At 43.1% G+C, this 16275-nt stretch overlaps 1 protein-coding gene across 1 annotated transcript in view; it reads right to left on the bottom strand.

The window, feature by feature from the left end:
* The window catches only part of gfod1 (glucose-fructose oxidoreductase domain containing 1), a gene marked incomplete at its 3' end in the record, with an annotated part of 23773 nt that extends 11136 nt beyond the window's left edge, over nt 1-12637 (bottom strand). The window contains exon 1 of the mRNA XM_083670010.1: nt 12141-12637. Coding sequence (XP_083526136.1) covers nt 12141-12393 — 253 coding nt within the window. The 5' untranslated portion in view covers nt 12394-12637. The remainder of the gene's footprint in view (nt 1-12140) is intronic.
* Nucleotides 12638-16275: the final 3638 nt, after the last annotated feature.

Below are 16275 nucleotides of genomic sequence, written 5' to 3'. Positions count from 1 at the left end.
TAACATAGTACATGTACACTTAACATGAAGAAAAATGGCCCTAGATAACCTCTAATGGTTGACACATTGCTAACCATTGAGATAGGGACAAGCTTAAATTCTCTCTCTGATTCGGCCATTTGGTAGAGCAACAATTGAATTAGGCTGATTTTTCCCAAATTGCTTTGGCTGAGCATATTATTCGGTCTACTTTGGCATAGTCGCAGGGGAGAGGGGAGCGTTTGTGTGAAGAGAAGCTTCGCTGACAGGAAAGATACAATGAATCATTTGTGTGGTGCCTCAAGATGCCGGATAAACAAGATGAAATATGCACAGTACCCCAAGGACACAATCACTTAAATGTGCAAACAAACACAAATTGTTTGAGGGTTAGGCCAACAGCAGACAGGCCTCAACACTGGTACCAAACAACGGTCAGTTAACAGACTCTGTGGTTTTGAATGACACCGTTGTGGCCCGTGAACATTTTGACAGTCAAATATAACAACCCTTGTCTGGGTAGTTCAGTTTGCATGTTTGATGTAGACAGTAAAAAAACGTCCTTACTGTAATCAACGTCAAAGGTTATAGAGTGGATGCCACAGAAGCGGTTCAGTTACGCTCTCATGAGGAGTCACCTTGCCTGAGACCTGATGACTTTCACGACAGACACTAGCTCATACTCTGACCTCCAACAGTGATGCACTGAAGACAAGCCCAGTCATCCTTGTTTTTCAAACAGTGCAGAGCATTGACAATCAGTGCCATTTTGGGCACAATCACAGCCTATAAATGTGTGTGACGTCAAATGGTCAAGAATGTCTATGACATACCCATTACGCTTCGTTCTGACAGAGAGCTATGCAAAGAAAATCAATTCAACACTCGTTTTCCCACGGGCGTGGCGCGACCCTAAAACAACGTGTAATTCTGCTGTAGTGAAACCTGTGTCCCCCTCCTTCCCTGACTATTCCTGACAGTAAATGTCTGTTTTTAACATAACAGCGTTGTTACAATTTCAAAGTCACACATATTTTAAAGATCTGAAAGCGTTTTCATGACTACCACAGATTTTTACTCGAAACACAACCAGTTCATTATTTTTTTGCACGGTATTGATCTAATTCACTGATTACACTGTTAAGGTCAACAATGGAGATACTCTGGGTACTTTGGTTAGTAATGAGGGCCAGTTTTAATTAGATTTCATACAATAAATGGATGTCATGCTGACCCAACTGTCGCTAGGACACTGACATTGAAGAAAGCAGTAAAATGTTCATGTCAGGGATAAAATAAGATGACATTGCTTTTGTCTCCTTTAAGACAATAAATAACTGAACATAAAAAGAGTCAAGGGCAGTCTTTTTAATTATGCTAAGCAGAAGTTACTGTCTCTCTGGAAGTAACCTTTTTGTACATTATTCTTTTTTGTCTAAAAATAGAGTCTTATTAATATAGAATCTTCTTGTAGACTGTCAATAAGAGGCTTTCTGGTAAATTACACTGACTGTCTGTGTTTATCAGGCTTAGTAGTGCTTTATTACTGAGCCCCACATGGAAAGGAGCTCTTGTGGCTAGCAACCCTCCAGAAGACATGACGTTAAAACAACATGACATCAAAGAGATGGGGTGATGAATGAAAGTAAAGTGAATGTGAGTGAATCAAAGTCAATGATGAATATGGGAAATGTCATAAGTCAGCACCAAAGAGTGAGCCTCTGAATTATTATTATTATTATTATTATTATTATTATTGGACCACATCGTTTCACGTTTATATGCATGCACATACAGCAGCACACAAACAAATCTATCGACAGCACATATATAATGTGGGACAGAACCTTTATTTCTGAGGACAATCTCTTTGTGTGTGATAACATATCTGACCTTAGAGAGACACAAGAGATCATGATCTCTGTGTGTGTGTGTGTGTGTGTGAGCCTCTTGGCTGCCTATCACTGGCGTTGTGTGAACCTTCTGACATTCATGAAACACAGAAACAATGGAGAACTGAAATTATTAAGTCATAAAGGGACTGCTTGGGTGCAGGAAATAGGGAACAAACCAATCAAGGGACTTTTTATATGACTCATAACTCTGATGTCACACCCTGAGCAGGCTCTCATCAACAGTCGTGTGTGTGTGTGTGGTGTGTGTGTGGCTACCATTATTAGCATTGTCATAGTGAGCCACTGTTTCCCGTTGGGCTCTTTAGCAAGGTGCACTTGAACTGACACGTCTCTCTCACTCTCTCACACACACACACACACACACACACACACACACACACACACACACACACACACACACACACACACACAGGAAGTGAGAAACACTTTGCCAATGCATATGCTGCAAACATACCATTTCCTATTACAGTATGACTGAGAATTCTCTTCTCTCAGAGGAGTAACTCTATATCTGGGCACTGAAAAGCTTTTGTATAGTAGAAACAGTAAGGAAGACCGGGGGCAAATGTAAACATTTTTGTATTCAACTCTATTACTCAGAGACCGTGATATTAGAAACTTACATCTGTCTGTTTATCATTCATACCATTTCTAGGTCTCTAAAAGGGACGCTTGGATCACAGAATTGATTTTAATCAAACAAGTCTCATGTTATTTTTTTATGATGTTGCTCTCGCGGGGGGCAATTATATCATGATCCATAGTCAACACTTAAAGAGGAATTGAACTAAAAAAGTATACATATTTTATGTCTCATCAGTCCACCATTGATATGGTCCCAACATATAAATACTTTGTGAATACAAACTTCATAGATATCCTAGTTGTGAGCTCAGATTTACTTTCTGGAATAGTCACATAGGGCTTAGAACAGAAATCATAATGATAAAGTTAGTAGTCATAGACATTAAACCTTAGGACAGCAGAAGAAAAATACTGTAGATCAAAAAAGTTACCTTCATACCTCTGCAACTATGTGTGTGGATAAATCCTGCAGAGGGTGAGAGATGACTTGATTTGTTTTAGAGAGGAAGAGAACACAGCTGAACTTGTACAGAATGACATCACTCTAGCTTGTTTCTGATTGGAGAAAAGCAGGGTGTTACAATTGGCCCCTGCCCATCCCTACCTTAACAATAGCTTCACACATTCAAATACCTGTCAGAATAATATTTGTATCTAAAGTGATTGATACAAATCTAATAATAAGAGTAATAAGAGTTCAAGTCAGCACACTTAGCTCAGTCATGTGAGTTGTTATCCTTGGGTGGTAAAACATTATGGCTGACTCAAATGACCTTTGGTAGTCATCAACACTTTATGCCATTCACAACTGCGTTAGTAGGCCTAAAAGGGGGTTCACACCAACGTTCGCGACAAGCGACAAAGCGGCGTGAAATCAGTCATTTTAGACGCAGTGACTTGTGGAGACACCAGACACATCAATCACTATATTTCATCAACGGCTGGCAGTGACATGACTGGGCAACAGTCATGCTATCCTGTCAACAACTTTGGATATTTGAATGACACGACGACCGGAACATCAGTCATTTTAGACGCAGCGGCATGTGGAGACACCGCGCGACTCGGCCCTCGGCGACATGACACTGCCTAGCGACACGACAAACCCGAATTGAAATCTTTTCTATTTTGAGCGATGGGAGAGCAGAGCAATAGGAAAGCTAGGTATGCTGTTACAATTACGAGTTATTACAGAATTGTCTTATTACGCCGTAGTCATACTTAGAATTAACATATGGATACATTCATTCGGAGATTAACCATCCATGCTGCATCTATGTAGACACACCCACTAGCGACAAGTGACAAGAGACAAGCAACCAGCGATACAGGAGACCATTTTGCATCTCTTGGTCTGAACAGACCTTTACACAGTAAGGCGACCTCGCTTTTCAGTCTGCAAGCCTTAATCTTACTGCTCTCTGCAGGTACGCAATGACATCAGTGAGATCAGAGCAGTTACGTTACCGCTTTGTACTCTATTATCAACCCAAACATGAGAGAGTGGTGGCTCAGGTGAAAGACGTGACCACCTCCAGCTATGGTCTGCGCCCCCTGGGGCTGCCTCATATGGGCCTGCCTTCTGTCTCCAGTCCCAATCGTCCAATTAGAAAACATGAGCACGGCTGACATGAAGGATATCTGAGACAATGAGGAAATTCCCTTTTGGGAATAGAGGAGACAAGTTTCTCTCCTGTTCATTTAAAAAAAAAAAAAAGTTCCTTCTTCTAGCATTGTGACTGCCAATGGCCCCTGGTCTGAGTATTGATTACTTTTTCTTATGATGACTGATGGATAGATGATTTACTTACAACAAATCCATTTGTTTAAGTCGCTTTGGATAAAGGCGTCTGCTAAATTCCAGAAATGTAAAATGTAAATGTAAAGGATAAAATCTCCAAAAGACAAAGAGAGCTCCCTTATCGGATAGTAAATAAAGTTGGGAGTACCAAAGTTATGTAACTCACTTAAATAGCTCTTCATAGGTCGTATTGTGACTCAGGTGCATGCATGTGAGTAATGATTTCATCACAGATTTCTCAATTCTTGTTAAAGCTGCAGGCTTGTCTTTTATGAAGACAAGTCCTACAGTGTCTGGCCTCACCTACAAGGAGTGGTTAGGGTTAACACCTCTCAGATACATCAGTCACAATATCTCGTCATCTGCTAGCAGAGACACGATTGGGCAACAGTCATGCCACCCTGTCAACAGCTTTGGATATTTGAATGATGACCGGAACAATTACAAACAATTAGTGCAGCGTGTCACAACATGAATCAAACTAATGAATGTCAGCAGCAAAAAATAAGTCATTATGAATGTACTGTAAGCATCGCTGCACAAGTGGAATGGTTGGCTAAATCAAGACATTAGGGGGCCATGTTGTCAGGAACATAAATGAGCCAGAAAAAGAACAGAGCATCATTTCATATAGAGGACGGGCCTGGAGGAGAGCTCTTCCCCCTCTAGAGGAATGCTCACTTTTCAGCACTGGGGGAGAAGGTAGAGCTGAAAGAACTCCCGTTCAGCCATTCATCTGGCAAACAAAGGCAATTTCACAGGCCCTTCAGACCCCGTCTCTCTCCTCCTCTCTGGCTGCTTTTGGCATGTTAATGGACGTTCAGGAGGGCTTAACATGAATGACTGGGAACCTCCTGACAAATACAAGCAGCCACATTCAGAGGGGAAAGCATGGGAATGGCACTTTTTCCCCTCTCTGAGGGGTCTCCTACAGTATACGTCTCCCTTACAGATGCAGCCAAATGCTGTAACTATGAATACATGGCGCTTGATGGTTGGGGCTAGGTTGGTTGAGGGTGAAGAATGAAAGCCAGTTCACATTTTGTTTGAATATTCAAGGTTCTACATAGCATAACAGTCCACTTTAAAAACCAAAGGAGTGATATTTTTTCTTACATCAAGGTGGTTGCAATTCGGTTGAACTGTCCCTATAACTCATTGAGTGCCGAGGGTGAATAAAGTCGTCCAAATCGTAAACATCATAGAGTGCCAAGGGTGACCTTATTCACCAAAAATGCATAAATTATGATGCTTCATTTTGTAGCCAATAAAAGTATTATTGCTAGGTAAATACCAAATAGAACACTTGGCACTCTAGGCGGTGAGTGTTCCGGAATTATTTGGCAGTTGGTGAGTTAAGCTTGCAGCTCCCAAACCAGCCTCAATCAGAAGTAAAGTATCAGCGTGTCAGTGTCTTAACATACACGTTCGGGGGTGGCCCGTTTGCCCTTTCCAGTGAGATATAATTAGTCTTGTACAGTACTGTACACCCCGACTAGGCATCCCAGCAGGCAGCGGAGCGAGCAGCTCCTCCTGGGCTGTTACTATTCTTAGTGGCCAGGTCTGGTCCAGTCAGCTGAGCGGAGCAGTGATGAGGCAGCGTCTGTCTGACTCAGGGGACGCTGCTGACCTGTTACCTGATAGCCCTGGCCGATGATGCCAGGTTGGGGAGCGGAGTGGAGGAGGCTCAACACAGAGCTGGCAAAGGTCAGATGCATCATAGTTAGAGCAGAGAGGCAGAGAGGACAGGAGAGGGGCTGTGGATGCATCTCAATCGTCTAAAGTGGATTCCCGTCCTCTATCTACACTGAAGATGTACCCACTGTGTTAGCAAAGCCTTCATTGGAAAAGAGAATCTTTGTGTAAAAGGCAGAGGCCTATGGAAGGATTTGCATTTGCCTGTCCAGTTCTGTCAGACCAGTGTGAGTGAAGGAAAGGTGGAGTCTCAGCCACAGAGTCCTGATTGAGATGCACCCATCTGTCATCTCCTTCCCTCCTTCCCTTCCAGGCCTCCTCAATAGTCCACCTCTACCTATCACATCTCAATAGTCCACCTCTACCTATCACATCTCAATAGTCCATCACATCTCAATAGTCCACCTCTACCTATCACATCTCAATAGTCCACCTCTACCTATCACGTCTCAAGAGGGTTTCTGTTCCCTGTGAACCACCAAGGTGTGTGTGTGTATTATTGCACTATAACTGCACAGACAGGCAGATGCAACTTCATGTAAAGTGTTACTGTTATTGGTTTCACTGCGTACTTCTACTACGTGTTTGTGTTCGTCTTTGCGTTTATTCATACAGTAGATTGCAGGAAATGGCTTAAGGTTAATTTATGCTTTGTCGTTCGACACTGTCGACAACTTTCAATCGACAGAAATTACATCGAGTTGACACTTTTGAGTGTCGCCGAGCGGTGTCCCATACCTCCTGAACTTGCTGACGCTGCAAAGGATCGTCCATGACAAGGCTAGCAACACTTTGTTTTTGTCGAGCTACGATATGTCGATCAACACATACTGAAACAGCCTTTAGGGCTCTGTGTAGTACAACACCAGCTATAGACCCATGTGTTGGAGAGGGGTGTGTGCATCAAGACTGGTTTGAATGTATTCCCACCTACAAGTTCCTCCCATCTACAAGCACCACAAAAAAACATAGCAAAATAGAGAAAAAATCCTCTTCCTCAAATTACATCTTCAGTGAACCTCTCAGAGGCTCTGATTTCCTCTAGCATCTGCCCCACATACACACAATCTGCTCTTGCACCCTCCATTATACCAAAACACCACCGCAGCCAATGGAAACTCTCCAGCCCTGAGCGCATTGGAAATGCTAATGTATTCCAGTAAGACTAGAAAGACCCAAGGAGCTTCAAATCCTCTCCGGCTACAAAAAGAAACCCTGATGGGCCAAGAAATGCCAGGTACTGAGGCATGTCTGTCTTTAAAAGCAGAGTGGGAGACAATCTGGGCTACTAATCCTAACCATCACATTTGGTTGATGGAGCTCTGCGTTGGTTCCCCGAGAATGTCTCTGTGACATCAGTTGCCTCAGGAATGCTATAGTAGGACCGGAGGGAAGAAAACAAAGAGCAGAAATTCCCTTTGAAAAGAAAAGATGTGGCTCATCAGGATAGACTGGTTCACTGTAATGCGACTACGTTTGTTACTGAGTGGTGAAACGCATAACAATAGCAGTTGCTTTGCTGATACCAATGTGCTAACCTGGTCCGCTGGTTTGGTGTTGTTTTGTTCAATGTCCATCGTCAGGTCAGGCCCTATCTAGGGTTTGGGTTGGCCAGTATCAACACCTGCCTTTCAAATCCACATTCCTAAACTGTGACAGGCAGATTACTCTTATCACCCTAACGCACAAGGTAAACAAAAGACCATGATGAAGATAAGCATCGCCCCCACACCCTGAAAAGGGGAAGTAGGTTTGCACTCTCTGTCCAACCTTTCAATGCCAATGTGACATAGCAGAGATATGCAAAGTTAGGCAAGTTATCCTCCATCTTGGCACCAAATGTTGCATGAAAAACACCATGTCGTCATTCACATTCTGGAAGTTTTGGTTCCCACAAAATTCCAAATATCTAAGTTTGTTAAATTTCCCTGAGGTTTCACAGGGGCCTTCACTCTTGACTAACAGCCATGCTACTCTGACTCATGTTAAGGTCCAGGGAGAGAACGGCAGAATCAGAGGCATAGAGGAACATGTGCCTCAAGAAACAATGAGACAATAAGGAAATGTGTCAAGAGGAAGGCATGGCCACAGCGGTACAGGTTGAATTAAGTTTATCATAACAAACTATGGCTGCCTGGGGCTCATAATATATTTGTTTGTGTGTGTGTGTGTGTGTGTGTGTGTGTGTGTGTGGAGCAATGGGGACAGTTAACAGAGCTGTAAACCTCTAGGGAGCTGTGTGTACTTTCCGGTGCATTCACTTTACTCCAGTCATGGAGTAAACATTGGCTCACAGTACCTTACACCTTTCTCCATCATCTGATAACATTGTCACTAAATCTGTCAAAGGGCAGTCCCAAAGGACCCATAAGGAGGATATCAGAGGATATCAAATTTGGTGTCAAATGAAAGCTAAGAGTCTATATGTTTGAGAAATTAAGTCTGAAATACATTTCTCAATCATCTTCCATGAGAAGAATAGGTATAAGCAACGGCTTTGACTTCTGGTCAAACATTTGGAATAGCGTCTAAGAAAAGACCGACCACAACAAACCTTGTGTTTAGAAAAACATCAAACCTCATTAATGTTCATGTACAGAACCGTGTCAACTAATATCAACTCTTACATTTAGTTTTTAGGAAAATAGTTTTGGCTTCTGTAAGTTTAAAAATCTCCAGGTTCTTCTGTTACCAAAATCCCACATAAGTGTAATATATTTTCAAGCAGCTATTATTGTTGTTGAATATAGTGGAGAAAGCAAAGCCAGCAAATCACACAAATATGTAGTGCAAGTAACTTCAATTGAGAATGATGAAATACACGTTGCAAACTTTTACAAAAATGACATCAAGGTATTTATCTTCATCATTAAAGAACGTAGTGACACATTTTTAATAATTTTCCAGAAGCCATCTGAGGCAAACTAGGAGCAGATTGGGTGTCTCTCTGTGTGTGTGTGTGTGCGTGTGTATCTGCATATGACATTGGCCTATTTTTCCTTTTTCAAAAACAGTTTGCCTAACAACATTAATCGCCCTTCAGCTGTGACTTTATTCACGATAAAGCACGGCCTCTCGTGCCTTATTGCTTAAATGAAAGTGTCTATTGTATATGTCTACCTTTGTTTCCCTATTTTAGCTACATCATCATATACGGAATGACATTCAAATCCAGAAATTATGCATTTCTGTAGGAGACCCATTTAGTCATTCTATTAACGTCATTCATGGTTGTTGTCCTAGCAGTTTCAGCATCATTCTGTTACTGTGGAATTGCTCCAAAGCAAACAAAGCCTCAGTAGGAAAATGAATACACTACTCAAACACGTCATGTTTACACTGAGCTGTCGGTACACAGTAGTGTCCACATCAACAACTTTACTTGTTATTTACAGTTTCCAAAACACAAACTGCAGGGTAAGTTCTCATAAAAACGAAACACAAGAAATACAAAAACTCCTAAAGGAGGGCGTAAGTTTGTCGGAAATCTTCCACCTCTGGGCATCGCGGCGAAATTCAGTTAGAAGTTCCAAACAACAACGATCTCCCTAATAATGATATATTTGACTTGCAGTGTCAGATATTAGCTGTTGTGTTTCTGCAAGTGCACATGATTAGAAGAGGCAGCCACCAGAGACAGAAAAGCAAAAATCGGTGAGTCCACTCCCCTAGAACATTCCCGGCAGTAACAACATGTTTATACGCAACCTGAGTTGCGTCGGGTAGGACACTCCAATCGCTTTTTCCGGACCAAAAGTGTTGGTAAATGAAATACTTATTTCAAGGGATCTTATTCCCTGATTGCTACTGATGAAACATAGTCATTACAACCATTAGGAAGCTATTAGAAAGCTTGAATGTTACATACTGGACCTCTAAGAGGAATATCAAAGAGGCGAACCACAGATACGACTGGTTAAACTGGTCCAGTATGGACTGATACTGGTTAAACTGATACGACTGGTTATAAGATTCTGGTTAAACTGGTCCATGTATGGCAACTACAGACCCCCCCCCCTCTCTCTCTCCTTTCAGTCATGCTGCTTTCTGGCCAAGGTCTAAAAATACATCATCTTCCTAATCTACCCTCTTGTGGGTAATATGGGTATCTCTGGTACAAACCCTGGGCAAATGTACTCTGGTATACTCCCATTTCTGCCATCATTTCCTACAGTATCTATCTATCTATCTGCTGATCCAGATGCTAACTATATTCAGTGTTATGTAACTGGGCAGCAGCTCCCTGGACCCCAGACAGAAGACAATTTAAGAGGGTGGGATGCTACCCTTCTACGTTAGTCCTCTGCTGGCATGAACACCATGGGTTATTTCAGGGTCCCTTCTGTGTTATTTCCTTACTTCACCGGACACCTGCACGTGTCTGTCTGTCTGTCTGTCTGTCTCTCGGATTAATCCATTACATCATACTGTATCATCTAGAGAAGGACATACTGTGACTACATTAAGGATGATTACCACCACTGTCATATATCATTCCTGTAGCCTATGAAGCTACTCCATTAGACAAAGTTCTTCTTCTAACCTGCCTTCTGATCCCTCCTACTAGGTTGGCATGGACGGGTTAGAGGTCAAATCAACACCTGTGACGCCGCACAGTGCACAACATTAGCTGACCCTCGACCCCTGTTTTAGGATGAGCTATTGCCATGTCGGAGTAATGCAATAATGTAATAACTGTAGTAATAACCCTATTACAGCACGTCCACAACTATTCCATAGACTCGCCGGAGGTTTACAGTCATAGATGGGAACGTTCCTTTGTCTAAACATGATACAGTACTGCAGAGGACCGATTGAATCTGTTATTTTGGAAAGAATTTCAAAACGACCATAATCATTTGGCTAATATTATGCCACACCTGTGATGCCAGCACAGTGCATAGCATCCTCTGTAAATTGACTTACCCTCGACCCCTGTTTTGGGATGAACTATTGCCTGCTATTGTCAGCCTCAGCAGCATCGTTAGCCTACTCATCGCACCAGGTGAAGTAATTGTAGGCAACAACAAACAGTAAACATAAGTAAAAAGAGAATAAATGTGAAAATAATTGGATACATTATCAGCTTTCTCCAAGCCAGCTGTAGAGATACAGTGTCAGGTTTGTATATCTAGCTACGTTAACCAGATAAACTTGGGTAATTCTGGCTGTGTGAAAAACTGATAGTAATATTTTTGTACAGTGCAGTAGCAGAGAAAGAGGACTTCCTAAAACATTTTTAAACTCCGTCCACACTGATCTGTCTGATAACTTGCAAGACAGGTTGTTCAGGCGACGTGTTAGAATGACGACACGTGTTGTAAGACCTGGCAGTCACACTGGTAATTTTAGTATGTCAGTAGACTGATCTTAACCGGATGGTGTCCTATAGACAGATAAGAGTCAGAGACTTTAGCATTAAAATGACCCCGCCAAAATTCTTCTTTCACTGACTGATGGTTCCTTGTGTGGTTGCCCCTTTGACGGGCATCAAGGTAGCCAAATGTGCCTTGCACTGTTCAACTACTAGTCTAGGGGTATACGATGAACTAAGCTAAGGGAGTTAGCGAGCTAACTTTAGCTCCAACTCAGGATTTGGTCAAAGTTAGCGCGCTAACTCCCTTTGCGTGCTATGAAATCACTTTGCAAGATGCATTTGAGAACCATCAAAGAGCCATCAGAGTCAGTGAAATAAGAATTTGATTACAAACGGTGTCTTGGCGGGGTCATGTTTATTTTGATACATGGCAAAGTCTCAGACTATATCTGTCTATAGGACTGCATAGAGGATGATGCTATCCGGCTAGATTAGACTGTACTAGAGTAAGTGCCTCTCTGCAAAGCCCCCTTTTAAATTTTAAGTTATGATTTGTCTGTATCTTTTTCTCAAAAGTCACATAAAAGCAGTTTTTTAAACAATCGTCCCCGGGGGGAGGGGGCATGCCCCCTGACCTCCTTAGAAAAATGTTGTCCTTCTACCCCCTTATGTCCAGCTGACTCCTACGCCTTCTGTGCCAGCCTCGCAATCGGGTTACAGTGCACAGATAGCCCAACAATACTGTGTAGCCTATAGACAAAGAGTTTGTATGGTTTTTCATCACTCATAATTCGAATGCTGATACAGAGTGATCACACCTGCCACAGCATCCCCGGCCGCGACTCACCTAAGGTTTTGACAGCAATCTGCCGCGTTAGAGGGGGAGGCAGGTTGATGCACACCAAATCCACATCCTGATGCAGCAAAACGTCGTCGATTCTATTGGTATAAAACGGTACGTTCATTTCCTTGGCCAGTTCTTCTGCCTCCTCCTGGGTCCGTCCCCACAGCGCCTTCACGGCGAAGCCTTCGTTTTTTAACAGGGGGATGATCACCCGCGCGGTCAAGCTGGTGCCAAACACGCCGACCCCGGGAAGCATGGTTCACGTCCCCGTATTTCACAGCTCGCGACGCGACCAGCTTCACAGCATAGCAACGCGGCAGAAGAAACTGGGAGAAACGCGACTATCAACGTCAGGTTGGCCATCCACCTGCGCAAATCGACCCGATGTTAAGCATTTTGGCATCAGTTCCGCGCGATTCGTCGCAGGCGTGGACCTACCCGCCGTTATTCCAACAATAAAATGAAAAGCCGATTATTCTAGAAATCACAAATTCTTATGCACCCTTCTAAATGCATCCGCGTCTGGCTGGGCTGCGAAGCGATCGCGCACTGCTCTCGCCAATGAAGGGCATGTCACCTTCTGTTTTTCCTGCAACGCCCTCTTTTGAGATAATGAAAGGAAGAAAATTAGTCATACTGTCCGCTGAGCAGCGCAGGGCTATAAAAACACACACCCGTAGCCCTCTATCGGCATTAGGGTCCCCGTAGTCAGAAGCATGCAACGCCGGTGATCCAGCGGTATTATGCCGCTTGTTATTGATGTTGCAACCAAGCCCTGCACTGTGCTGGGTACGTCAGCCTCCTGGTGCGTTCCCCTCCCCGTTTTAACCCTTTCACTCATAGGCAGAATTTGTCGCACATAGTAGCATTGGCAGCGTGCACAAGAGGACAGCCCATCATCATCACCACCACCAAATACCCTGCACTTGACAGAACTGAGCATTTCAAGTTATTCTCATGAATAAAATGTTTTTTTCTTTTTTACGAATAAGGATCAAGTAGACTCGACCATAGGCCTACATAATGACGTCAATTTGTAGAATTTTTATTTTTTATTAACAATACATTAATACCTTGTGAAATGGTTTACAATAGGCTCTTATTAACATAAGGGGGAAAAGGGGAGAAATATTATATGATTGAGTTGAGTTACTTTGAATTCTGCAGCAGAGAACAAATGCGGTGAGAATTTGAATTTCATCAAGATTGGGTTTGCTGTGTGCCGCGTTGCTCCTAGTGAGAGATACTTCACAACGGGAGCCTTCTCTCGGATTATGTCAGTTTGGTTTATTTCACTGCTACTCACCCTGAAATGATAATACAATTCTCCCTCCTAATGCAGTCAGATTTGACAATAGCTTACTGCGCGTTGTTTGCGTCCTATCTCTAAAACATATTACATGTACATATTACATTTATGGCATTTAGCAGACGCCTTTATCCAAAGCGACTTACAACAAATACATTTATATAAGATAAAGTAATCAATGCTCAGACCAGGGGCCATAGGCAGTCACAATGCTAGAAGAAGGATTTTTATTATTTTCATTTATTTTTTTATTTTGTAACAGGAGAGAAACTTGCAAAGGGGGTAGTGGGGGTGAAGAGGTCTTTAGGAGGGACCGTTAAGATGTAGCCTATATATTATGCAGTAGGATTGGCCTAGGCCTTTAATTGAAGCAAGTCAACAACAACAATCAAATCAATTCTTTGGATGGAAAAAGCTGAACGTCATACAGTCCTAGTCGATAAAATTTGCGCAGCGTTGGTAAAGCCCAACATTGTGAGAGCGTACGGTACATTGCGTCCACATTGACTCTCTCTCCGCACACAGTGGATTTGGTAACATAATAATCTCAGTCAGTTTCTCTTTGGGAGCGCGTGTGATTGATCCGGTAAACACCAGAACAAACAGAAGTGAAGAAACAGGCAGTAGGCCTCCCTTGGACAGCTTGTGCTAACTAATCATACAGTATATCAAATATAAAAGGTCAAAAGTTATCCAAAGCTATAGTTCAAGGCTTATATCTGAGGTTCAGGCAATATGTGGGATTGGACACAACCGTAGTGGAGGTAGGCGTGCTGGGAGTAGCAGGGTTGTGCTGTCCTGTCTCTCTTCTCCAGCATGTAGTGGTCACAACACAGGCTAGTAGGATGGCGAAGAGAAGCCACCGGGAAACAGTCCATATACTGACCCTGTGGGTGGGAAGATGTTTTGATGATTGTTTTGTAACTACAGAGGTCTTTTTATCGACACATACAGTAAGCTGAGAACAAGCCACACTCGCTACCAGTTCAACACCACAGGGAGGCAGTCAGACTGTCATGGCAAAGTGAGTCATGTGTGTGTGTGTGTGTGTGTGTGTGTGTCAACATCAGATGGTCTGTTGGACTCGGGCTCTATAGGCCCTTGCTCTGTTCTCTCTCTCTCTCTCTCTCTCTCTCTCTCTCTCTCATGGTCACGCTCTAATTGAATCTAATGCTCGTGCCGTCTATTTGTATGAGACGAGGGTCACGTACCGCTGTGGGCCACGTGACTGACATGTGACTGGGCTGCCTGGGCCAGGGGTCTGGCTCGGGGGCACTTGGGACTGGGGGCATAGGGTTAGGGGTAGGGTAAGGGCTTACCATGGCTCCGCTCTGCTGGGCAAAATTGTGGGGTCCAACACTGCTAGGACAGAATCACAGTGTTAGCAACATTAGCGTACATTGTCAAAGCTGTTTGTTTTTGTCCTCCAAAACCACAACAGAGACATGCATAGACCAACTGTAAGGGCATATACCTACTGCAGATGGATGGATGAAGGAGCTGTGGTCCTCTCCACATGATTATGTATATTCTGACTGCATTCTCAATCCAAATCATAATATGCACAATACTATGTTTTACACCTAATTCAACACATGCACACGCACACACACACACACACACACACACGACCCAAACGTTACCTAACGTGGACTCGATGCGGAGATGAACCAGGTGAGAGAAGTCTTCGGTCATGTCAGACGTAGACACCACAAGCAGATACCAGCCCTCGTCCTTCTTCGTCAGGTTACTCACAGTCACTCTGAAGAGCCCATTTGGACGCTCGTCCCTGATAGAGTAACGACCATCCAGGGTGAAACCGCTGGTGTCTACCAGCGGCTGGCACGAGATGGTTGGCAGGCCCCGACACCAGGATTTTATCCGTCTGGCATATTTCCTGTTGTAGTGGCATGAGATGGAGACCGTCTCACCCTCATACCCTGTCACCTCAGCCGGACCCCACACATGCATGGCAGAGTAGACCCCTCGTAGCACCAAGATAAACATCAGAAAAGGTACAGTGTTACTACACAGGTACAGTATAAGAGGCAATTATCGGGGAGCTTAGTGGCGTAGCACACTAATGCGCATACCACATAACCGCAAGGTTCCTGGTTTGATTCCGACACTCGACATATCATCCCTCCTCTCTCTCACCCGTCCTTCATGTCAACCTCTACTGTGTCTATCCCAATGAAGCAGAAATGCCCAAAAAACATTATGATTGTCTCTTTTAAAAAAATAAAATAATAATAATAATAGTCAAGTGTTGCAAAGGGGGGTGGCCCTTTAGTAACGGTGAGTGTGTTTGGAGATGAGAGGTTACATTCAGAAGCACAAAGCAGAAGAGAATAGCAATGGAAGGGTTCATGTCTAAGACTCCTGCAGCCTACTCAAAAGCAACAAATAGAGGGACCAAGTATGTCATATTTGTACAGTACCTATGGAATAGAAAGTGATATTTCAGTTCTGCTTTATTTTACAATGTCATTTACCTGCTTTTTACTTAGAAATGACAGTCCATGATAATTGCCTAGTTAGTACAAATTGATTACATTTTTTGTTTTAGATTACTGTACACAAATGCATGTCTAAAAATGAGAGCACACAAATTGATGAAGAAACATGTACCTGTTGAGAACAATGCCAGCAGTACGAGCAGCATCGTGGCATCAGAGAATGTATGTTACTGGAATCAATCAAAAACAGGTCTTTCCCACTTCACTGTGTAACTGGAACCGCCCTAATGACCAAGCTTAAATTGCACAATTTCGACACAGTCAAGTTGAGAGACAGTTATTCATGTCGTGTACGCCCCAGAAATGACGA

Source organism: Argentina silus, assembly GCF_951799395.1.
Source record: "Argentina silus genome assembly, chromosome: 1".
NCBI lineage: Eukaryota > Metazoa > Chordata > Actinopteri > Argentiniformes > Argentinidae > Argentina > Argentina silus.
The sequence above is the reverse complement of the archived record's forward strand: the minus strand, read 5'-3'. Positions and strand labels throughout refer to the sequence as shown.